This window comes from Macrobrachium nipponense, chromosome 9 (genome assembly GCF_015104395.2).
Source record: "Macrobrachium nipponense isolate FS-2020 chromosome 9, ASM1510439v2, whole genome shotgun sequence".
NCBI lineage: Eukaryota > Metazoa > Arthropoda > Malacostraca > Decapoda > Palaemonidae > Macrobrachium > Macrobrachium nipponense.
Genome location: NC_061110.1, coordinates 77,031,133 through 77,057,532, shown reverse-complemented (window position 1 = coordinate 77,057,532; position 26,400 = coordinate 77,031,133). Strand labels below are relative to the sequence as shown.

Genomic DNA, 26,400 nt, shown 5'->3' with positions numbered 1-26,400 from the left:
ATGTGAGTCCGTGAATCTTGAGAATGCAAATACGGGCGTTGACTTTAATTGATACAGAAGAAAATTTGAACTCAAGATGGCTGTTGTGACAGTATAGTTTTTGCATATCACTTTTTCCTCATCCTCATTCATAGAGCTCCTTGTTCATCATTTATTTAAAATGCATTCCTGTTGACATTTCAGAACACAGGGGTAGAGAGTTATTAAGACTATGAGTGATGATACAGGACATCACTGCATGTTTATATATGCTTACTGGGGATTATTGTATCGTTCCAGGTAGTACAAATGAGCAGCTTGAAGCAGCCCAGTTAGCTCTGGAGAGGGTTATTATGTCACACATCTACATACATGCCTTGTACCCAAATGGAGATGGTGATGTTTCAAGAGACCAGTTAGTATATATAACTTTCCGTTTGTGCATGAAATATTTTTAAAAATTTTTTTATGTCAAATGAAATGCTCTTAAGGGTTCCACGTTTTAAATTTAAGGATGTTGTTAATTAAAAATTATTTGTATCGATTTATTAATTTTGACTGAATTATCACATAATATAAAAATGTTTGTCACGTGTTACATAAATTATGTTTTTCATCATAACAGCAGGTAAGATAATGATAATTATTATTCATATAGGGTAAAAGTTAGTTAAGATGAATGCAACTTTTATCTGATGTTTATATTGAACAAGCATTCTGCACAAAATGAAAGATATGATTATTGGAATTTGATTCATTTATGCACCTTGTGTTCTTCAAGAGGTGTGGTTTAAGGTGATATCTTGAACTGAAATAAATAATTAATTAGCAAAATATGTCCATTTTCTTAAGGTATGCCAAACTTTGAACATGATTCCCAGCTATTTGTGAAGTTTTCTTGTGCTTTTTTTTTTATTAATTTAACCATTGTCTTAAAAAAATGAAGAATTGGCAATCATATAAAAATTTTTGTCTATACCTCTCTTTCTCTCTCTCTCTATTATATATGTATAACTTTGATTAAAGTAATTTAAAGTAGTAATAGGCTTTCATGTCATTAAAAAGAGTACAGCCCTCAAAGTAGTATCTAGTGTTAATGTTAAATGGTTTATTTCAGGGTTCTTCATGAACACATGAAGAAACTGTCTGCTGTGGTCACACCAGCGCATAAAGATCTTAGAATACCAAAGGTAAGGTGTTTTTATTATGTATAACAGTATACAGTAGAGCCCCGGACCTCGATTCTAATTCGTTCTAGAAGAAGTGGCGAGATGCGATTTTTTCGAGATCTGAATTCATTTTTCCCACAAGGAATAACTGAAAATGGATTAATCCGTTCTTGACCACTGTGGCGGAATCAAAGCTAAGCAAGTTAAATACAGACTTCCACACATTTACTTTACTTGTACCGTCTCACAATTACCCCCAGCCATACTTTCCTCTTAACATTGCTATTCCAGTACAGGACTGTTGGTTCAGCGGGGAAAATAAACATAACTCTCAAAATCTATGTACTCACCATATAACAAGAAATTAATTCAGGGCGAGAGACTGTGTTGCCCACTTGATTCAGTCGTTGAGACACAAACAACTGCTGAATATCATACACCAAAAAAACCAAACAAGCACTAAAACCATACAACAACTCAAAGCAACCCGACAAATCACTACACAAACTAACGCCTAAGACACCAAAACTTCACACAGCTCAACAAACATCACAATTCTAAAACCAACTAACATCAAGACTACACAACAATTCAAAACAACAAATCCATAACACAAACAAACACCAATCAACATCAAGAATTCACAACAACTCACAACCACAACAATTCACAAATCTAACACAACAGAAACTCACAAGCTCAACAACCTTCAGATGGTCACAAGCACAACAAACTCAATTACATAATATCAAAACAATCCAAAGAACATACAACAGCAACTCACTACCTCTGTCCAAAAAACTGCCTCACTTGACTGACTGCCAAATACAGACTGATCACTTCTCACCCCCTCCAACAAGCAATTCACTCACTAACTAACCGTACACTATTCTCTCTCTCTCTCTCTCTCTCTCTCGCTCTCTCTCTCTCTCTCTCTCTCTCTCTCTCTCTCTCTCTCTCTCTCTCTCTCTCTCTCTCTCTCTCTCAAAATGGAAAACCACAGACACAAACCTTCCCCATACTACCTTAATACGAAACATCCAAACCCTTCCTGGTGCCTCCAATGAACACAAATAACCTAGCAAAACAACAACCAAAATAATCAGCCTCTCTCTCTCTCTCTCTCTCTCTTGTCAAATGCAACTGCGTACTACATCACTCCTCCATACCACTAGTTATTACCCTAACCTTGCCTTTTTATAAAAAAACATTACCTATAAATACACATAAATTGCAAAATAACATACCATTCAACACACTTTTTTCATTTTTAAATACATACTGTAGTAAAATAACTGCCCTACATACACCAAATTTGGCCATGATAAGATGGTTGACCGAGCGCCATAGGCTAGGCTAGGAAGTAGATCCTCATAAATCTATTAATTTAAAATTGGAAAGAATCCTGATATTAAGGGGGCCGGCCGGAACCCCTATATATGGTGGTATAGGGCGAAAAATGCAAAGTCATGAAAAAATTCATGGAGCTTCATATGGCAATTGAGAATACGTATATGAAATACTTCGTCAAAATTCCTCTTACTTTCGTAGTTACAGGGTAATTAGTTATCGTAACTCAATAAGCCTAAAATATTGATCTGTACAAGAAAATGCAATATTTCTTCTATTATCGTAAATTTTGATAATTATTGTCAAAGATATTGGGAGAAATGGCATCTGTAGACATTCCCCGAGTCGAGAAGGAGACTTCAGGCTCAGCTGCCAAGTCCAGTCCTGATTTAGTGCGATCACAGACTTCAAGTAGTCTACACGTTCCATTTCACCTCTGCCATTCGCCCGCTGTTACATATGTTTATGTATGTTTCGGCAAGAATTTCATCATGCCAATGAGGAAAAGACAAGGAAAACATCTCGCTAACATACAGACGAAGAAAAATCGCTCAAGTATTATTACAGAATATCATAATATATGCGTAGTTAGTGAAGAGAGAGGGGAGGGTTGCTTAGTAACGGCCCCGTCTTGCTTGACAGCACACATCACACTATGCCCAAGGCTACGATCTTTGAGCAAAGAGATCTTCATTTATGATAAATAACAAAGTTTTGGTTTTTCAATACCCAAAATGGAATATGAAATTCATAATAATCATGATTTATTAAATTGTCTTTGTAAAAAAAGAGTACGCCTTCGAGTTTCACCTCTTGACATTCTCTTCCATTTTACGTTTGTTTATCTTTGTTTCGGGCAAGAATTTCATCATGGCAAAGAGGAAAATACAAGGAAAACATCTCGCTAACATACAGAAGAAGAAAATTCGCTGTAATAAGCCGAGTTAGTGAAGGGGAGAGAGAGAATTGCGTAGGAAGGAGTGCCCCATCTTGCTTCAAGCAGTGCCCCAGGCTGCGATATATGAGCAAAGGAATCATTATTTATGATTAAATTATGATAAATAAAATAGTTTTGGTTTATTAATACACAAAAAAGAAATATATATTCATAATAATCATTATTTATTAACATTGTCTTTATAGAAATACGAAGGAAAATTTTGAACGCCCGTATCTTAAAACTATACTTATTGACCTTCAAAATCTATCTTCCACATTAGTCTGTTTTAAAGCTATAACATTGGAATTTGGTATATAACTCAGAAAGACATTATAGAACAATCAAATCAAGCCCTTTTATCCAATTTTTGTTTCATATTTTTTTTTTTAAATTTTTTTCTCCTGATTTATAGGGTTTATTTTTTTTACCATATTGAAAAATTCATATCTAGCAAAAAAATGACTTTTAGAAAAAAAACACTTCATTCGATTGGAGGTCTACATCAGGTCTATATATGGTAGTAATCCCAGGTCTTAATATTAAATATCAAGGAGGAGGATAGAATTTTGAAAAATGGTTTATTTTCGGGATAAATCGCCCTGGTGTCACAAAACCGAAGGTCAGAGGCGAAAATCATATGTGGTTTGGAGATGTCCCAAGTCACCTTATTAAGTGGTATGAATATCAAAGTCCTGTCCTTAAAAAAGGGCATTAGCCGGCCGGCCCCCTTAATAAGGATAACTGGGGAGCTATTGATATCGCAAAACCCTTTACTTTATTTGATTATAAAATACTACCAAGAAAATATTGCCTCCTAGTAAACAACAAGGCTTGAAGTCCAGCACGACTGGGAACTACGAATTATGAGCAGACTGTAAAATGTTTTGGCAGGCAAAAGTACTGTCTGACACTGATTAAAAAAAAACACAAATATTATCGACTTTTGCTAATGGATATGTGTCATTGTAATAACCTAACCCAAGCAACAGAGTCTCTCTCTCTCTCTCTCTCTCTCTCTCTCTCTCTCTCTCTCTCTCTCTCTCATTCCCAGTTTTTTAAATTACGGTTAAAGTGATTGTAAACCTGAAGTGCAGAGTATAAGCAACCAAATCATTAAACAGCTGATTGCCGTCATTGGCCGTTACTATAAAAAGAAGATAAAAAAAAAAGGTGCTAGCAAAATTGGTGTTCAAAACTAGTGAAATCACTCTTAATGCTTATACAATCAAGTATTGTGCCACTTTTAAATCCAACTTTGTTAATTTACAAGAAAGTATCTAAATTACATATCTTCTACCAGCCAAGTGTAATGGCAATGAAGATCTCGATAGCTCAGTCAGCCGAGATTTTGAGAATGTAAACAATATCAAATGCAAATGGCATATGATGACAATGCTTATATTCTGTAAAATACGTTTAACTTTTTCAAATTATCATTTTCTCCAGAAAATATTTATGTTTAGGCTTATAGACCTTTTCAGTTTTTAGATCCTACTCCTGTAACAAAGTAAGAACTCACTCATCCTAACATCTAATTATGGTAATTATCCACGATAATTGCTGTAATTAGCTGTTTTGTTTACAGTATCAAAAGTTGTATCACTAGTGATTCTCTTTAATAATCTACAGTTTTTACCATTATTAGGTTACAAATGTTGTGTTTAGAGTGTCGATAGTTTGTCGATAGTTGTGACTAGCCAACTATTGACACTTCAAGGGTTAGCCTATCGTTAAAAATCTCACAGGATTTTAAGGTTGGTACAGAATGCCTCTTACATTATAATTTTCAATAATCTTAAGTTCAATTGTGGTTCTTATCATTTTCTTCACCGAAGTAGAATGGGAACAACGCCTATTTTAGCGGCGACTGACCAAATCACTTTTGTTTACAAAAATCATATGATTCCTTTGGTCAGTTTCTGGATTTTTGTTTGAGCTCAGATGCAACATTTACTTGAAATTTTCCGTTGAAATCCGATTCTTTCGAGTTCTAATATGATTGAGGTCTGGGTCTTTACTGTACATATCATGGAAGGTTTACAATTTTCTTTATTTTAAAGCACAATCATTATAATGTTTTATTGTAGTGTCTTACCGAACAATTATAGAGCCGTGATTTCCACGAGCGGCAGGATACTAAATTCAAATTTAGCGCGTCGGCGTCGCCAACACTGGTGGTGATGACGTCATCTCCCTCCACTCGCGGGAGAACCAGGTACAACTGCCCAGGTGAATCCAATTTTTTTCCTGCCGGCGTCCGGTGAACATCGGTGGTCGGTGCGGTTGGATGACTTTGCTTCGCTTTTTTCTTGTGGATTTGATCTTCGGAATTGGTGAAGTACTCTTTTTTGGCGTTGTTGTTATTTTGCTTTTTATTTAGGCGTTGCCATGTCGGATTCTAGTCCGTCGGGAGTTAGGTTTTGCATCTCAGGATGTAAAACTAGATTATCCAAATTAGAGTATGATTCTCACACTAAATGTGTTAAGTGTAGGGGACAGGTTTGTTCAGCAGATCGAACATGTAACGAGTGTAGTGATTGGACTGATTCTCAATGGAAGTTTTTTAGTTCATACTCGGAGAAATTAGCTAAAGACAGAATTAGAAAAGCAGCGCTTAGGGAAAGTAGACTTAGCTCTGCTTCGTCTTGCGATGCATCTGTTCCTTCTGTTTCTCCTCAAATTGTTATGTCTCCGTTAACTACACCTCCTATTCCTCCTCCTAATCCCACTTCTCCGGCTTCCCGTGTAGTTTCTTCCGACACCATTGCCAGTCTGGAATCGAGGTTAGATCAGAAATTTTCGGTACTAGCGAATACGGTTTTGCAACTTGGTAATTCAGTTAAGACGTTTTGGAGAAAGCGGCTTCAGGTAAGAGTGTAGTTGAGGGTGCGTCTGTCTGTCCTGACACGTCTCCTAGACAAAGGTCACTGTCCAGCTCCCCCGCACCGGGGAGAAGACATACCGGAAGTCCAAGGGAGTCGATCGGGATTTGCCCACAGACAGGCGCCTCTCTTGTTGAGCCTGTTGCGCCTCAACAGGGCTCGGTTAAGCGTTGGAAAGGTGTTGCGGTCAGACGCCTTTCAAATGATTCAAGCGATTCGTCTCCGGTCGCACGGCGCTCTTGGCGAGATTCGCCCGTTTCGCGTCCCTTAAAGAGGCGTTCAGGCGCCGATTCTTCGCCTCCTCCAGTCAAGCGGTATAAGGAGCCTGAGAGTAGGGTTGCGCCTCGGCCGTTAGCGGCTCGTTCGTCGCCTCAATCTGTGCCTTTTTCGGCTCCATCTACTTAGTAGAGATTGTGGTTTTAGCGCTGTAGCTAGCAGTTCTAAGGGTGTTTCTTTAGGCGCTTTTTAGTCTGTTACGCCTGATGCGCCTGTTTCGCCTCGAATTTCGGCGGCTCCAAGCGAGGCGCAAGTAGTTTTTTTTTTTTTTCCGCCTCCTGCTGAACATTTAGGCTCTTCCAAGCCTACGTTAACTGTTTTTGATTCGTCTCTGGCGCCTTTGCGCAAGCAGTTAGAGATGTTAACCAACTGGATGAATGAGTCCAAGGGTGGTTCGAAACCTTCAGATCAGGTTGTAGTTCCGTCTACTTCTTCGGCGGTATCGGAGAATGAAGAAGAAGTAGAGGAGGAGGATTCACATCACCTCTCGTGTTATTCACGTCTCCTTAGATTTCTTCTGGTATCTTATCCAGATTATTTTGAGAAAGCGGCTCCGCGCTCCCCAACTTCGACTTTTTTGATGAGGAGGAAAACTTCAGACCCTCTCCTCCCAAAAACTTGTTCTATCTAAAGCGGTTAGACATTCGTTGAAAGAGACGGAGAAATAAAATGTCTATGAAAAGAGACTTAGGGAAGGCTCTTTTTGCTTACCCTCCCTCTAAGTTGCTTCGTAAGAGGTATAGGTTTTATGTAACTGGGAAGCTCCTTCTCTGGGAGTTTCTGCCTCCTCCCAGGGAGACTTCTCCAGTTTAATCGACTCCTCTAGAAGATCTGCTTTCGCCGCAGCGAAAGTTTTCTTTACAGCGCCTGAGTTGGACCACGTTGTAAAGAATCAATTTAAACTTTTGGAAGTCTTTAGCTTCCTTGATTGGACTATTGGCGCTTTAGCGGCCAAGATCGAAGATTGTCCTTCTCTTTCTCAGGAGTTAGCGGAGGATTGGATTGGTGTTCTGTCCTGTGCGGACAAATCCATTAGGGATGGATGTGATGAGTTAGCTTCGCTCATCGCCTTTGGTACCCTTAAGAAAAGGCAACTTTGGTGCTCCTTTGCTTCTAAAAGGGTTATGTCCCAACAGAAGTCTGCTCTCTTGTTTGCTCCTTTTGTGAAAGATAACCTCTTTCCAGACGATGTAGTGTTGTCAATTTCGTCTGCGCTAGATAAGAAATCTACTTCGGATTTACTGGCACAGTCTACTAAGAGACCTAAAGCTCCTGTGGAGACTGTTCCTTCGGTTTCTCCTCTGGCCCAAGCGCCTTTTCGAGGGAGAAAACCCAAGCGCTTCTTTCGGCCGAAGTCGAATTTGCGACCTCAGTCTAAGGCCTCGGCCAAGGTTAACAAACCTTCCAAATGAAAGCTCGGTTCTTCATGCACCAGTGGGAGCCAGGCTGGCTCTGTTTTGGGAGGAATGGGAAAACAGATGGAGCAGAAGCCTGGTAGTGCAAGTACTCAAGTTCGGCTATCGTATTCGTCTCGTGTTTCACCTCCTTGCTCTCACCTGTGCCAATTCCATTCCAGGCATACTCTCCGGGCTCAGACAAATTTCTGGCGCTAGCCGCAGAAGTGGAAGCGCTTGTTCTCAAAGAAGCGATAGAACAGATAGAAGGGGATTTTCCTCCAGGCTTTTACAATCGCCTTTTTGTAGTTCCCAAGTCATCAGGGGGCTGGAGGCCGGTTTTGGATGTGAGCGCCCTGAACTTGCATGTCCAGAAAACAAAATTTCATATGGAGACCACTCGGTCGGTTCTGGAGTCCATCAGACGGGGATTGGATGGTCTCTCTGGACATGCAAGACGCTTATTTTCACATTCCGATACATCGCGAATCTCGGAAGTACCTGAGGTTCATGTTCGAAGGCAAGGTGTTTCAGTTTCGGGCGCTTTGCTTCGGACTAGCGACCGTGCTCCTCAAGTTTTCACCAGGGTTCTATCCCCGATAGGAAGCTGGCTACACATATTAGGAGTAAGAATCTCCCTCTATCTGGACGATTGGCTTCTCCGGTCGGAATCAGAGAGTCGGTGCATGAAGGACCTTGGAACAACTCTGGATCTTGCCAGAAAGTTAGGAATTCTGGTCAACAAACAGAAGTCCCAGTTGGTTCCATCTCAGAGCATCCTTTATTTGGGATGATTCTGAATGCTCAAGTTTTTTGGGCTTTTCTGTCCCCGAAGAGGGTCCAAGGCTGTCTGGAGGACAGTTCAGGAGTTCTTGGACAAAAAGGTAAGTTCTGCCAATCAGTGGATGAGGCTCCTGGGCAAATTGACGTCAGTGGAGAAATTTGTGACGTCGGGAAGACTGCACATGAGACCTCTGCAGTTTTTCCTGAGAGCCTCTTGGCAGGAAGACACAACCAGCATGCAGGAAGACACAACCAGACTCGATTACCTTTCCTGTCACAGATCAAATAAAAGAGGACCTAAGGTGGTGGCTCTCTCGAGCAAGGTTGGAAGAAGGGTTAGATTTACGACCCATCCTCCCGAACCTACAGTTCTTTTCCGACCGCATCGGACACAGGTTGGGGAGCCCTACTGGGAAATCAACGGACTTCAGGAGCTTGGTCGGAGAAGGAGAAGAAGTTCCACATAAATGTAAAGGAACTGTTAGCAATTTTCTTGGGGCTCAGACAGTTTCGGAGCTTAGTAGAAGGTCGAGTAGTGGCAGTGCATTCCGACAACTCCACGGCTCTCTCGTACGTGCGGAAACAGGGGGGACTCAGTCTTTCTCTCTGTACGAAGTAGCCAAGGATCTCCTCCTGTGGTCAAACGAAGCGAAGGTTCAGCTAGTCCCGAGATTTGTTCCGGGAAAGATGAACGTCCTGGCGGACGAGTTAAGTCGTCAACAGCAAGTGTTACCTCTGGAGTGGACTTTGGACAACAAGATTTGTCAGAAACTTTGGCGCCTTTGGGGACGACCGTCAATAGACCTGTTCGCGACATCAAGGAACAACCGTCTTCCTCTCTTTTGTTCTCCAGTCCCAGATCCTCTAGCTTGGTCGGTGGACGCAATGCTGTTGGATTGGTCGGGTCTGGAAGCTTATGCATTCCCTCCGTTCGGTCTAATAAGAGAGGTGCTGAACAAGTTCATGTCGCACAGCAATGTAACGCTAACGTTAATCGCTCCCTTTTGGCCCAGGAAAGAGTGGTTCCCGGACCTTCTCCAGTTGTTAGTAGACTTCCCCAGACTTCTTCCTCCAGAGAAGTGGCTTCTCAAACAACCTCACTTCAAGAGGTTCCACCAAAACTTGTCCGCTCTAGCTCTGACAGGGTTCAGACTGTCCGGAATCTTGTCAGAGCGAAAGGATTTTCAAGAAGAGCTGCAGAAGCTATCGCTCGTTGTAGGAGAGAGTCTTCTAACAAACTCTATCAAGGGAAGTGGAGAATCTTCAGAGAGTGGTGTAGAAGTGCTAAAAGTCTCTACTTCTGCGACCTCTTTAACAGAAATAGCAGATTTTCTTCTATTTCTTAGGAACTCTAAGAAACTAGCTCCTTCGACGATCAGAGGATATAGAGCCATGCTCTCTTCGGTTTTTCGACATCGAGGTTTGGATATTTCCTCCAATTCAGATCTGTCGGACCTCATTAGGTTCTTTCGAAACCACTAAGCTCCCGCAAGATACAGTGGCTTGGAACTTAGATGTGGTGCTTAAGTTCCTCATGGGCCACCGTTTGAGCCTTTGAAGTCGGCTTCACTCAGGAACTTGACTAAGAAGGCACTCTTTCTTATTGCACTAGCTTCTGCTAAGCGTGTCAGCGAATTGCACGCTATAGACAAAAGAGTCGGTTTCTCTCAAGGCAATGCTGTATTTTTCGGTTTCTTTGACCTTTCTAGCCAAAAATGAGAATCCTTCTAATCCTTGGCCTGAGGAGTTTTGTGGTAAGGAACTTATCTGATTTGGTTGGACATGAGGAGGAAGAAAGGCTCTTATGTCCAGTCAGGGCTATTAAGCAGTATCTGTTTGCCACTAAGGGTATTAGAGGACAATCTTCTAAGCTCTGGACCTCGGTTCAAAATCCCTCTCGTCCTCTTTCTAAGAATGCTATATCGTTCTTTATTAGAGAGCTTATCAGGGAAGCTCACTCGCAGTCCGAGAACGACAATCTTTTCCGTTCTGAGAGTTAAAGCTCACGAGGTTAGAGCAGTGGCAACTTCTTTAGCATTCAGAAAGAATTTAATCTTTAGCTTCGATTCTTCAGAGCACGTTCTGGAGATCGAATTTCGGTTTTTGCGAGTCATTATCTCAAAGAGATAGAAACGGTTTTCGAGAATTGTAAAACGTTAGGTCCGGTGGCGGTTTCTGGCATGGTGTTGGGAGAAACGGCACAGGGGTGGTCGTCACCTCATATGCTAACTTTTCACCTTGAATAGGTTGTCGAGTTCAAGGGAAGCTGGGGGTACTGAGTACCTGGGATACTCACCAGTCTGTTAGGTCAGATTTTACAATGGTTGGGTATATATGTTTTTAAATCTGGTGTTGGTGACAAATGTTTTGTATGATTGAATTTCTGGTCTTAGCCCAGGGCAAGGGCAATCTTTGTTGTTACTATCCTCCGTCAGTCAGCCTTGACTCGCTTGAACTACGGAAGGATTCCACTCCTGTAGAGGCTAACTTTGGTCAAATTCCAATTCCTCTACAATAGTAAGAAGAGCACCGACCAGAGGCAGTAACAGTCTGCTGTAGCTCTCTTACAAGGTAAGGTACAACAGACACCTTGAGTGTTTACTGGTATTGCAATAAATGTAACCATTTAAAAATACTAGTGGTCCACTGAATCCCACCTTCCCATAAATGTGTAATCAGCTCTATAATTGTTCGGTAAGACACTACAATAAAAATGAAATTTTCATTATTAAAATGAAGTTTTATTGTATACTTACCGAACAATTATGATTATACCCACCCTCCTCCCCTTAGGTGGACGGACGGGCAGAAAGAATTGGATTCACCTGGGCAGTTGTACCTGGTTCTCCCGCGAGTGGAGGGAGATGACGTCATCACCACCAGTGTTGGCGACGCCGACGCGCTAAATTTGAATTTAGTATCCTGCCGCTCGTGGAAATCACGGCTCTATAATTGTTCGGTAAGTATACAATAAAACTTCATTTTAATAATGAAAATTTCATTTTTATAATTTTTCTTCATTATTCCTAATATACAATTTACAAGGATGCTTATTTTAATCTGTAGAAAGGCATATGTATGTTGTTTTGAGCAAGGATAGTTCTGAATGATTCATAGAATTGAAAGAATCTGTTTAACCCTTTAACGCCGAAGGGGTATAATAAAAATCGTCTCCCGTATGCCGAGTGAGCGCCGAAGCGGAAAAATATTTTTTCAAAAAATCACAGCACTCTTAGTTTTCAAGATTAAGAGTTCATTTTTGTCTCCTTTTTTTGTCATTGCCTGATGTTTAGTATGCAACCATCAGAAATGAAAAAAATATCATTATTATATATAAATAATGTGATGTATGATAGCGCTAAAACAAAATTTCATATATAATTGTATTCAAATCGTGCTGTGAGCAAAACGGTTGAAGCTAACGAGTTAATTTTTTTCATTGTATTGTACACTAAATTACGATCATTTTGGTATACAGTGGTCCCCCCGTATTCGCGGGGGATGCGTACCAGACCCCCCCGCGAATAGTTAGAATCCGCGAATGTTTGGAACCCCTATAAAAATGCTAAAAACAGCCTATTTTGTTAGTTAAAACTTAAGAAAACCACTAAAATTTTTCATACTTGGTTTTTTGAATAGTTTTATCACAAAAAGTGCATTTTATGATGAAATTGATAACAAAAACCAGGAATTTGTGGATATTTCTCATAGAAAAATACTGCGAATGCGCGAATTTTCCGCGAATAATGCAGGGAAACGTTCCCGAGAGAAATCCGCGAATGTGTGAGTCCGCGAATCCGGAGAACGTGAATACAGGGGGTCCACTGTATAACACATTGTAAAAAAATCAAAGCAACACAGAGAAAATATGATCACAAAATGATGCATGAATTCGTAACGCACGGATGTAAAAAAATGTTTTTTTCAAAAATTCACCATAAATCTAAATATTGTTCTAGAGACTTCCAATTTGTTTCAAAATGAAGATAAATGATTGAATATTAGTATACTGTAAGAGTTTTAGCTTACAATTTCAGTTTTCGACCATTTCGGACGAGTTAAAGTTGACCGAATGTCAAATTTTGTTATATATTTTTTTTATATGCAAATATTTCGAAAATGAGGAAAGCTACAATCTTAGGTTGTTTTTTGTTGTATTCTACATGAAATTGTGCACATTTTCATATATAAAACTCTATGAAACACCTAATATGAAGCGGAGCAAATATTACGAGAATGCGACATACGCATTTCGGAGGTTTGCGGCGTAGAATTCGCGCGCGGAGGGAAGGAAAGTTTTTTTAAAATTCACCATAAATCTAAATATTGTGCTAGAGACTCCGAATTTGTTTAAATATGAAGATAAATGACTGACTATTACTAGACTGTAAGAGTTTTAGCTTACAATTGCGTTTTTTGACCATTACGGTAGAGTCAAAGTTGACCGAACGTGGTTTTTTTCTATTTTTCGTGATTTATATGCAAATGTTTCGAAAATGAGAAAAGCTACAACCTTCAATTATTTTGTTGTTGTATTTCACATGAAATTGCGCACATTTTCATATATAAAACTTTATGTAACGGCTAATTTAAAATGGTGCAAACATTACGACAATTGGACGAAAAAATTTCTTATTTTTTTCAGAAGAGTTACCACGCGGATGTAAGGAAAATTTATTTTTTTATAAATTCACCATAAATCGAAATATTGTGCTAGAGACTTCCAATTTGATGCAAAATTAAAGGTAAATGATTGAATATTACTAAAATGTAAGAGTTTTAGCTTTAAATTCCGTTTTTCGACCTTTTCAGTCGAGTCAAATTTGACGGAAGGTTGAAATTTTGGCACTAATTGTTATTTATATGAAAATATTTCAAAACTGATAAAAGCTACAACCATGGATTGTTTATTGTTGTATTCTACATTAAATTGTGTGCATTTTCATATATAGTAAAACTTTGTGTAACGGCTAATTTTAAATGGTGCAAACATTACAACAATCGGACGAAAAAATTTATGATTTTTTCGGAAGAGTTACCGCACGGATGTAAGGAAAAAGTTTTTTCATAAATTCACCATAAATCAAAATATTGTGCTAGAGACTTCCAATTGGTTGCAAAATAAAGGTAAATGATTGAATATTACTAGAATATAAGAGTTTTAGCTTACAGTTGCGTTTTTCGACCATTTCGGTAGAGTCAAAGTTGACGGAAGGTTGAAATTTTGGCACATAATTATTTATATAAAAATATATGAAAACTGATGAAAGCTACAACCATGAGTAGTTTTTAGTTGTATTCTACATGAAATTTTGCACATTTTCATATATAATACTCCATGTAATGGCTAATATAAAATGGTGCAAAAATTATGTCAAAAGTGACGAAATAATTTCTGAGATGTGTTGCTGATGTTTTTTAGTGTGAGAAGAAAGAAATTCGCGCTTGCGCGCCTGGGTAATGATTGTAAACAAAACAACGCCTTGATCCGTGAGCTCCCAGCATCTCCCAAGGCGTGTGATTCAAAAGTTTTATACATTCAACATACCTGTCAGATATATACTTAGCTATAGACTCTGTTGTCCCTGACAGAAATTCGAATTTCGCGGCACACGCTGCAGGTAGGTCAGGTGATATACCGCCATGCCGCTGGGTGGCAGGAATAGGAACCATTACCGTTCTAGAACCAGATTTTCTCTGTCGCGGTAGTGTCAACATACGTTGTTGCTACCTCCTGACTTTATTTTCGTTTTTCATCGCCATCGATCTTCTGGGCTGTCTTTTGCAGGGAAGTACTGGGTCTTTGGTTTGGCATACGCTTTTATTAACTTTTTAATGAATTTCGCTTCGAAAATTTCGAAGAATATATTACGTGAAACTACCGAATTTTTCGGTAGACACTCACATAGTTTGCAAGAAAGGGAATTATTAATATTTATTCATTAATACTTGTAATAAGTGTTAGAACATTATTGAGGAAATATAAGACTCTAATTTCCTACTTTAGGAGGTCAGAAAAGCATATAAATAGATATGCTTCCTTTAGAAGCTTTAATAGCTTTTGTGCTAACGAGCAGTTAGAGTTTTAGCAGTACTAGTAGTTGTTGCATCCTCATCACCTTCTTACTCCACAGAAACTACAAATTCATATTTGCAAATTTGAAGATAAATGGATGTAGCTCAAAATGCGAGCTCTTAACAGGTAAGAAGTGAATATATTGTTCCCCATTGCAGTGGAGGGTGTGTCTGATCGGCTCTGTCTCGCTCCCAGGCCTAGACCTCTTCCAAGCTCCCAAGCCCAGAGGAGAAGGAATGTCGAAAGCCGTACGAAGGTTTCAGAGAATCCCCACCGGTCAGGCGTCCCCTTGGCAGGTTCTGTAGAACGTCCCAGACTGCCAAGGATAGCCATTGGAAAGGTATCCTAAAACAGTGTGTGTTTTTTTTTTTCTTTTATTACCTAAACCTCCTTCCCCTTGGCGGATAAGGAGGAGGTATATTCAGCGACGAAGATTCTTATGAAGATACAAGAACAAGTCTCGTCATTGGTATGAATATTGAGAAAGGACTGTTTCCGTCCAATCAAGAGATCCCGTTCAGAGGATGAAAACGGACCGATGCGGACAGCTCCATCCAAGGCGCCTACCAGGCGCAGGGCTCCTTGCGGGCGCAAGGCGCCTGCCAGGCGCCAGCCAGGATTGAGGATCCATCCAGGCGCAAGGCGCCTGCCAGGATTGAGGATCCATCCAGGCGCTAGGCGCCTGCCAGGCTCCAGGTGCCTGCCAGGCGCCAGTCAGGATTGAGGATCCATCCAGGCGAGAGGCGCCTGCCAGGCTCCAGGCACCAGCCAGGATTGAGGATCCAACCAGGCGCAAGAAGCCAGCTGCAAATTAGCCACCAGCCAGGCGCCAGGATCTCCAGCCTCATCAGATATGGAGATAGAAATTGACCAGGAAGCTCCTCTTTGCAGACTTTTCACAGGATCAGCTATCTACTGACAGGGACTTAAGATGTCGCACAGACGGCCGTCGCCCTTGTCAGGAGGTTGCTGAGACTGTGGTGGGTCTTTCGCAAGCACAAACTTCTCCTGATAAGGACGATAGTTGTCGCACAGGCGGCCGTCATCCTTGTCAGGATGGTTCTGATGTGGATAGGGGCATGGTGCGGAATCAGTCCTCCCCTGGCAGGGACTCAAGATGTTGCACAGGCGGCCATAGCCCTTGTCAGGTTGGAGCTGGGACTGCTGAAAGCCCTTCACCTTGCGAAAGGAGGCACTCTCCTCCGGTTGCTCATTCTTCTTCCAACTTGCCTTCTCCCAACTTGACTGGACAGGAAATGGAAGATATATCGGAATTGGAAGGCAATAAGGGGGAAGGTCTCTCAGTTTGTAAGACCTTAGCAACCCTTTTATTGAGAGAATTCATTCATTACTAGTAAGAGGATATTAAAATCATCCTCCTTCTAAAATAATGCATACAACCATTTCCAGGAAGAGTGGCAATCGTTTGGAAATGGACAAGATTCGTACGAGCTCTCATTCGTTGATTAGAGGCTCTTCCAGATAATAAGGCGTACAATACGGCCTTATCTCCAAGAGAATAAAAACTTGAGAGATTCTCTTAGATCCTCGGTTTTTCATTTGGGATCTCCTTTGGCTAATACTAATTCGTTTTTATTGAATAAAAGAATGAAGAGAGTATAATGTCCATTCTCTCTGCATCGGAGAGGAAAGAATGTATGTAGTAAGAAAATTTGGTGTATACGACTACTGTATGGCAAGTCATATACGCATACCGTAGTTACCTTTGTGGTTCGCAACGGAATTATCTGTATCCTTACAGGAATTTCCTAGGAAGGACTACGCTTAAAGGGTTTGTTACGACAACACCTACTCAGTTTCGGTATTTAACGAAGGTTGTTTTGCTTAAATATGCATTATTGAGAGCTTCCTTAGGCTCGAGAATAATTTTATCATACTCCTTCATTGAATGGAGTAACTGGCAACTCAGGAAGAATGCAGCGAGGCAGCTAACGGGACTGCTGTCATTGTAAACCAACACAGTACCATCTAGTTCTCGGTCATGTGCGGTTGGTTACATCTCTGTCTCCTACGTGATCGAATGGTTAACCGTATATCCCCCTACAATCATGGACTTAGCCTCGAATCGGGGGGGATTTGTAGGCAAAGAGAATAACATTGTCTTCGTTTTGCTAAGAAGTTTTCAATAAAAAGATCCGTTGTAACCTTTCGATACTGTTTACCGCAAGGTAACAGGATTATAGGAAATAAATAGCAATATGATTCTAACGCAGCAGAGCAATATATTATATGATGCTCTCATGCTTACGAAAGCATAGTCTTATTAGAGAACATTCTCAGTGAGAATATGGATGAATCTGTTGGGAAACCATTTTTCTTCGTGATAGAATTTTGTTCCCCTGAGTGGGCTATATTAAGCCTATCAAGTTCTTCCTACCAAGAAACGGAAATAAGAAAGGCAGAAGCAAAATTAATGGACTTGATCATTTCTCGATATAGCGAGTTATTAATCGAAGGGTTCAGTAGCCTCTTTGACAGCAGGTTCGGTAATGGCACGGTTCGTTCCTGATTTCGTTCCCCGACTAACTTGAAGGGGGTTCGATCTCAAGGAGGGACGAAATGATTTAAATCAATTAGGCCATTTCCACAGCTCTCTCATATTTTAAGAAGCATTGAGAATCTCTTTTTTCGCCCCTGTTCGCGTTAACAAGAGAGAACCTGTTTGGAACACGGACACGGAACGTAACGATCCTTAAGAGGTTCGCTGCACGATGTTGCACGTCCGTGAGAATCTTCTCGATCGACGATAATAACTATTAACGTCTGTATAAGCTGAGTTGGAAAGAGAGTTGTGGAAACCTGCGATACGTCTTCTTCATAGATCTTTTCGCAAAGTTGAAGACGAAGAGAATTCCTCTAGACTGCTTCCTTATCCTCGAACCAAGAGAGGTAGCAATATACGTCATCCTTTACTTTAAAAGGGAAATAAACATTAGTAAATTTTTTCTCCAATATATAAATTCTTAATGGACGAATTAAGATATTTACTGGCGTCAGAGGAAGAGAGGAGGATGCTTTTTGCCCCATTTTTACCTTCGGGAAGCTGGATTCACAGAGGTCACATCCTTCTTACAGCACTGTTATAAAGGCTTTCACAAGAGAGGCGGTCTACTCTATCAGCCTCACTTAGAAAGGGACCTAAAAAACCTCTACACTCTGAGTCTGTCTGCGTGCAGACTGACGAGAAGTGATGGGGATGAGAGGATTTTGCAAGGTGAATGACAAGTGTCATAGAAAAGGCATAGAGGTGCTGCTGATCGTGCTGGATTGAATGAGGAAACGGTCCTCTTCCGATACCTCTGTGACCCACATAGCGGTTTTTATTCCTTTTCTGAGAGAAGAATCACCTTTGTATTTATATCTGCTATCACAGATTACAGTAGCAGGCTATACTCTGTCTTTACAAAGGAATTGGAAGATAACAGAGAAGTTCCTCGGGATCTTACATGATACCTCGAGACAACCAACTGTAGGATATCATGTACTTCGAGTTGGGATCTATTTGTGGCCCGCAGAGTCCTTGTTCCGACAAGTTGGAACCTCTCCTCATCAAGTTTCTTTTAGAAATTTTTATGAGGGAATTCATTTTTTCTCTTGACCTTACCAACTACCAAGAGAACAATTGAATTTTTGTGTTTTGGAATCTCGCATTAGATTCAATGGAGACTCAGCGATTGGTTCTTGCCAGCATACTATGTCTGGCAAAGAACTAAAACCCTTCTAATCCTGGCTCAGAGCTTTGAAGTCAAGGGGCTTTTCCAATTGATAAGGGAAGAAATAGAAGGGTCTATTTTCCCAGGCAGAGTACGTAAGTTTTATCTTCAGCAGAAGAAATGGCTTAACTTTGCCTGCAGAGTCGTTGGGATGCGATGAGGGCTCGAAACGCTTCCCAGAAGGTACTCAGAGGGACACGATAAGAGCTAAGAAAGCCTGGGTTCGCCCACTTTCGGCTCAGAGTCTCCTTCGACTTCCAGGCTCCTTCCCCTCCTTCGGACAAGGAGAGGGAAGTTTCTGCAACGAGAAACCTCCTCAACAGGTAGGAATAGATCTCGTTTGCAACAGAAGTACTCACAAAGGATCCTCCTTGGAGGAAGTCTCTTCTCTCTTGTCCTGTTTAGATATCCTATCTTCTACTGGATGTAACTGGCTACAAACGCCTCCCCTCGTCAGAGGCCAGAGGCTCAAGGTGGAAGAGTTCCTTCCACCCTTCTCCTGTCTCCTGATAAACTATTGTGGTTTGTTCAGGATCCTCGGGCAACGTAGCGCCAGCTAGGCGCCAAATGCCAAACAGGCGAGAAACGCCAGAGGCAGACAGCTCGAATAAACGCTTTTTTTGTCTGAGGCGGAGAAGGAGCGGGCCTCCTATCGCACCAGAGGCGAACAAATCAGACAGATGAGAGTGTATGGTGTGGACATCGCCAGCCAACCTCGAGACTCCAGCCAAGCTAGAAGCTCCAGGTAAGGGGGAGGACCTAGCCGGGCGCCAGGTGTCAGAAGCACCAGCCAGGCGCCTAAAAAAGCGCCAGCCAGGACCCAGGCGCCAGAAACGCCAGCCAAGAGTAATGCGCCAGCCAGGCTCTAGGCGCCAGCCAGGCTCCAGCTAGGCACTAGGCGCCAGCCAGGCGCAAGGTGCCAAATCAGGCGCGAGGCGCCAGCCAGGCTCTAGGCGCCAGCCAGGCGCGAGGAGCCTGCCAGGCGCGAGGCGCCAGCCAGGCGAGAGGCTCCAGCTAGGTGCTAGGCGCCAGCCAGGCGCGAGGCGCCAGCCAGCCTTCATCCAGAAGAGATCTGTATCAAAGAACGCCCTGGTCTTCCTTGAGACAGTGTGATCTCCATAGCACTTGATAAGTGCCTTGATGATTCCTTCAAACAGCTGAGAATTAAAAACACAGGAAGTGCGAGCTTTTGCGAATTCTTGTTCTTTCCATAACAATATGTCATAAAGGACATATTAGCTGTCACATAAGGGAGATGCAATTCTGTATTGACTTCCCATTACCAGAAGGATGTCAAGATAACCTTTGAGAGATCCTTCTCTCTTGATTGATACGTGTCTGCGGATACGTTGCTGGGATAGGGAGCCGATACTGATCCCTAACTAGCGAGTTAAATTTTATTTAACGTTGTGTTTTTCTTTGGGTTGTTTGAAAGAAGTTTGGGGATAACTCTTTTCAAATTAAGCACTAACCCTCGTGTTAGGATCAGGTGATCGGGATCGGTGTTGTGCTTCTTAATTATGCCACTAGGCATAGGTGTATTGTCATGTAAGTGGATAAGACCCCATTGACAAAGGCCATCAGGCTCTGTTGAGTAAGTGGATAAGACCCCATCGACAGACCCACAAGAACTCTTAGCCATAGGTCACATCCTCGCTGAGGCTCTTGAGGCGAAGCAGATTCCTAGGCATTAGCCATGGAATCTTCCGCCTAAAACAAGTAGGAACCAAGGTTTTATTTATTTATTACCTACAACGTATGTTGTTTACCTGTCTATTCAGTAATTAGCTGTCTCTTACCCTCCTCCAATGGTGTGAATCAGCTAAGTATATATCTGACAGGTAAGTTGAATGTATAAAAATGATATTGTTATGATACAATAAAGTTTTATACATACTTACCTGGCAGATATATACAATTAATTGCCCACCCAACCTCCCCTCAGGAGACAGGTGGAAGAGAAAATCTGGTTCTAGAACGGTAATGGTTCCTATTCCTGCCACCCAGCGGCAGGGCGGTAGATCACCTGACCTACCTGCAGCGTGTGCCGCGAAATTCGAATTTCTGTCGGGGACGACGGAGTCTATAGCCAAGTATATATCTGCCAGGTAAGTAGGTATAAAACTTCATTGTATCATAACAATATCATTTTTTGCCTGGTAGGGCTATAAGTATTTTTCCTTGAATTTTTAAAAAACTTTTTATATCGATGTACCATACATCCAATCGGCACCCAACAGACAATTTATATAGACGTATAATACGTCCAATCGGCGTTTAAGGGTTGATAAATTTTTTTCCGTAAGTGCACAGATGATGCTCTGGGCATATCATATGTAAGTTATTTTTGGGAAAAATTCACAGAAAATAATGTGTCAATCATAGAAAACGTACTTGACGGCATTGGGTCAACAGATGATGAATCTCGAAGAAAACGCAAACCCGACACCGCTAGCTTACTTAGCTACAATACAAAGCGTCAACTTAAGTAGGTTGGAAAATCTGAAAATTGGACTCTAAAAAATTAGCATTTCTAAATCAATTACAGCTCATTAGCAAACACATTTATAGCAAAATTATTGCTTCTACATGAAATATCAAACATCTCTGTTATACAATTTAGGTATAAAACAAACTCCCCAAACCTAATTATTATATTTTTCATGGTTATTTCCAAAAAATATCTACAATTTTTCTTAAAAATTTCAGTTCATCACATTGTTTTTATTATTTCTAAGCCTCGTAAAGACGTTCTGATTGCTTTAGAAAATAATTGAATCATTTGCCGACATAATAACACTAACCAGAAGCGTATATCAGTTATAGTTCTGACGTACCGAATTTTACCAAAAACCTTTTTCATGCGAGTGTTATTTTCAGACTGAGGGAAGAGTCGTGTACCTTACACCCTTATATTTTCAGCCTGTGCGCAAGAGGGTTAAGTAACTTGTGTGTATGAAGAAGTCTTGAGTCATTTTTGTAGAAGGTGTAGGCCATCAAGAAGTTTTGTACTGATGTGAAGTGTCCTTGGGTAATTTTTTCCTGAGTTTGCAGGTCACATTTTTCTTAGGTTCTATTTAGCATGGTCACACCAAAAGACATTATGTAGTAGACTAATCTTCAATGGTGCGTCTGGCTCCGTATATACAAGGTGGTTGGTGGTGGGCCTGATGCTTACCAGCCACTAATTGGCTGAGAATAAAATCTCATGCTCTGATTGGCCAACTCATATGTTATGACAAGGAGGAGCTATAAAGACACATGTGAGAGGCACACAGAATCAACATCATAAGAAACCATGGTAAAGAATACTGAAGTAATCGACAAGACTCCTGACTCAAGGTGCCTCTAACAGCTCAAGGCTTGCATACTCTATAAGCAGAGAAGCCCTCTCTGAACACAATGCAGGAAACATTCTTCCAGACCCCTAACATCAATGCCTTTTTAAACGGGACCTAAAAAAAGATTCACTCCTAATAATGACTCCAGTACCAAGAGCGATGACGGTACAAGCATTATTTGGATACAGAACAAGCATTCTTGCAGGTGAAAAACACCAATGTAACTGCAAAATTGTTAACTGCCTCTTGATCAACCTAAATATTTGGTGGAAAATACCAGCAGCTGATTCACCACCGTCCCTATTACTCAGCAAGGCTGCAACCTTGTAACCATCAGAGCTAGAAATTGTTTTACAAGAAATTCTCACCAGCCAATCAGAATGTGAGATTTCATTCTCAGCCAATTGGCAGCCAGTAAGCATCTTGTCTTCCACCAACCATCTTGTATTTAAAGAGGCAACTTACTGTTGTAGATCAGTTTACCCTTGTATTTTCATTAAATCATGCTTGGTAGAGCCTGACCAAAATGGAGCCTACAAATTCAAACTGCTCACCCAATGGACACCTTATGGCATTAAAAAAAAAGTCTAGATGACCTACTCATTATTTCAATACTTGGTCAGGACTGCCTCGTGAACATTGGAGTTACTCTGCGACTTGAGTTTGTTATATTGTTTTACTATAGAATAATTCCCACCAATTGTTTACCACTCCATTTATGAAAGAATGACAGGTATGGGAGAGTTGCCATTAGAATTCAGTAACAGAGCAATCATAAGAATGATAAAGACTATATTACCATGTAGTAGTTTATATTATATATGTTGATTATAATTTGTATTCAGAGTTTTGAATATATTAAGATATACAGTTGGACCCCAGTATTCACTGATCCACTTGCTGGCTGCTAGCTGCGGAGAAAAAAAGTTAATAAATTCAAATTGCATACACCACAAGAACAAGCAAAAACAAAATTAAAACAAAAAGTTAGACAGCAATAGTACCAATATGTTTTACCCTTTGTTCAGCCCAGCATGTACCCACTCATCATCATTTGCCTCTCCAAGTACTCATCACCACAGCACTGCTTCTCACATAGTCAAAGCCTTCTACCACAGCATATTTCCCATGCAGTTTGTGAGCTCAATCAAAAGAAGCCTTAATAAACCCATACAGTGGCTCCAAGGTTTGCAAGAACTGTTTTCAGTGGTAGTGAGAGTAATCTCAAGAAAGCCCTTGAGGTGCCCATTTTCAGTTGACGAGACGGAAATGTTAGATATTGAAATGGAAAAAAAGTCTCATTCTGGGATCTCTAGGAAATGAAAATGGATGAATCATAGATTTGAGAAATTTTCAAGCAAATAAAAATATTATGTAAAAGTTTGTTATTGCACTCATATGTGAAGTGCAAAAGTTAGTTCAGTAGTGAGGGATAAAGTGTTAGCAAAAATGGAAAACACTAAATGAGTGGATAGAAGACAACAAGGAAGATAGTTCCTGTCAATGTAAATATTCTGTGGTAGAAGCCCTTAAGCCTGTATGAGCAATTTAGCAGTAAAGCTGATAGCTATGAGGGAACCCAGTCGTTTGCCAGTTGGGAATATACACATAGTTGAATCAGTTCAAAGATTGATTTAACCAACCTGAAGAATATAAGAATTACTGGGGAATAGACATCTGTCGATGAAGAAGTCACCAACACATGTCCTACATTGTTCAGGGAACTGTTTAAGAATGGAGGTTATGATCCCGGGTATTTTTAGTTTTTATGAAGCTCGACTATTCTGGAAGAAAATGCTAAGCAGGCTCTATATCCACTAAAGTGCAAAGCAGACACCAGGCTTTAAAGATTTGAAGGATAAGCTGACTTTGGTGGTGTGTGGCAGTGCGGATGGCCATATGATTAAGCCTTGTGTTGGTTCTGGGCAAAAAATACCATTACTTTGAAGAACAAAAAAGAGGCTTCTTTCTTGTTACCTGAAGCACAATACTACGGTGTGGATCATAAAGATGTTTGTTACTCAGGGGTCTCATGAAATTTGTATACTCAAAGTAAAAAGCTGTAGAATTTAGAGAAGGAAATGTTGTCTTTCAAAGTTTTATTGATAATAGATAATGCTCCTGGCCATCCTCAATCCAATGTCATAGAAGACCCAGATTTGCAGGCCTTACTTTCAACTCTAAACATGACCTTGCCTCTTGAGCCTCTCAACTAAGGCCACATAAACTTGGCAGAGCTTTGAAATGGTAAGGCAGCTATTGATGCTAACCCCAAAAGTAAATGTTATGGACTGCTGAAAAGCTCATGATAACATTTATCTGAGAAGCAGTGGAGGAATGAAACCAAGAACAGTCAGTGTGTTAGAAGAACCTATGGAGTGAAGCTGTGAATGATGTCAAAGGCTTCCTAGCTTTTCCCCCTCCTTGTGCCCAGCCAGCCAGCCAGCAAGAGGGGAGACTCGAACTCCCTCCCCCTCCCCCCTAGGGTCTTGAAAATGATCAAAATCTCCTACCTAATCTCTTTCCATTCCCCCTTCAAATACCAGGGGGTGAAGAGAAAGAAAGAGAGAGAGACTGTTAGTGTGAAATCTGGACAGAGGAAGAGAGGGATATCCAACCCCCAGAGAGCTTCTCCACAGCCAAGATACTGTCAGGAAGCACAGACCTCTCCCTGCCAGTAAGGAGGAGAAATTGGAGGCTAGACCCCCCCCCTCCCCCAGGCTGCCATGAGTCAGATGGTGGAAGGTGCCTAGTGGAGCAATGGGCAGTGTGGCAGAACTGTCAGGCAGAGGAGTGGACAGTCAGTCCTCAGGGAGGGCTACACACTCCCTTTTGGGGGGGAGAAAACCTCTTGTTCACTACAGCTGATTACATCCCCAACATACAAAACCAAATAAATAGAGGAAAATGCCCTCCAAGCAGAGGTGAGAGCCATGCTCCAGAAAGGGACAGTCAAGGTGGAAGAGGAACTGACACCAAGGTTCTACACACACTCACACACACATAATTTTATATATTTTTTTTATAAAGCTGCCCTCTTAAATTAAGCTAATAGTTAGTTCTCAGAAGTGTTATGGAACACAACAGTTATTACGTATTTTCTGCTTCATCACTAGAAACTGGGGTGTGGGGAGAGTAGTGAGTTATGCTGCCTTTTTGCTTCAAGTGTCGAACAGTGCATATTTTCTCACCTCACAGAGCTATCTCATATGAATGAAGCTGTTTAGTAAGAATTTTTGTTTCCTCTTTTTAATTTGATTTTAGTATTTATTGATAAATGCCACAATTTAAAAAATTTGTCAGAATGTTAGTATCCAAGCAGTATCTGTCTATATTCCAATCTGTAGGGTTATTGTATCAGACAGTGTTGTTTAGACATAGGGTAGTCTTATGGGTAGGATGTAGAATGGTTTTTGGAAGGATTTTTTTTATCCCCAAAAAGTGGCTCATGTGATGGGCATTATTGTTTGTATTTAGTCTGGCAACTGATAAAAGTTTTCATTACATGATTTACATTGTAAGGAGGGCAGATTAAGAACCTATAGCTTTCATTTTGCATATAGAATCAGAGGACTGAATGACACCTTGGATCTAGTCAACTGATTAATACCAGGGGGGAGCATTTTGCATAGACCCATCCTGTTGTTTAATGAACCAATCCTAGTATGTGAAATGCATGCAGGTTTCATTTTATTCAATCTCAAGTTTACTTCTTAGGCCGGTTACCCCTTATATATATAGTTTTCATCAGTTTTTTACCGTGAAACTTATCAGAAACAGCAGTGTAACCAGTAGATGTAATCTGCTTTTGATTTCAGTTTACTGTGTAAAAATTATTTTTTACTTCAAAATTACTTTTTATATTTTAGAAGTTTATTAAAAATTGATGATAAGATTATTTTATTTGTGTCAGTAATTTTATTGTTATTTATTTGTGTCAAATCTTTCTACAGCTGTACCAGTATGAATGCCCCTGGCCTAGTGCACAGGCTGAAATAGTCTGCATCAATGCATATAAGACAGCTAGAGATAAATTGCAGTGTGTGGTTCGGGCATCGCAGACTATCATGAATTTACTACGTCTGGCACATGATCACTCAGTTCCAGCAGCAGATGACTTCATACCTGTGTTAGTGTATGTGCTTATTATGGTAAGTCAGCTTAACGTTTACTTGAAATTGTTAAATACAAATGTACACCTTTAGTTTGCATGAGAGTGCAGTATACCTTTTCTTTAAATTTTTCATTTTTATACTCTTGCTTACTTACAGAAATAATAATTTTGTTAAACACATCTCAGATAGCTGGTAGTTTATATATATATATATATATATATATATATATATATATATATATAGGGTATATATATATATATATATATATATATATATATATATATATATATAGATATATATATATATATATATATATATATATATAATATATATATATATATATATATATATATATATATAT

The 26,400-nt window shown here is 40.4% G+C and overlaps 1 protein-coding gene across 1 annotated transcript in view; it reads left to right on the top strand.

Moving 5' to 3' along the window:
* Positions 1–26,400, top strand: part of LOC135218667 (GTPase-activating protein and VPS9 domain-containing protein 1-like) — a 387,415-nt gene that overhangs the window by 325,780 nt on the left and 35,235 nt on the right. Inside the window, exons 18-20 of the mRNA XM_064255113.1 lie at positions 280–394; positions 1,097–1,169; positions 25,878–26,075. Of these exons, the coding sequence (XP_064111183.1) occupies positions 280–394; positions 1,097–1,169; positions 25,878–26,075 (386 nt within the window). The remainder of the gene's footprint in view (positions 1–279; positions 395–1,096; positions 1,170–25,877; positions 26,076–26,400) is intronic.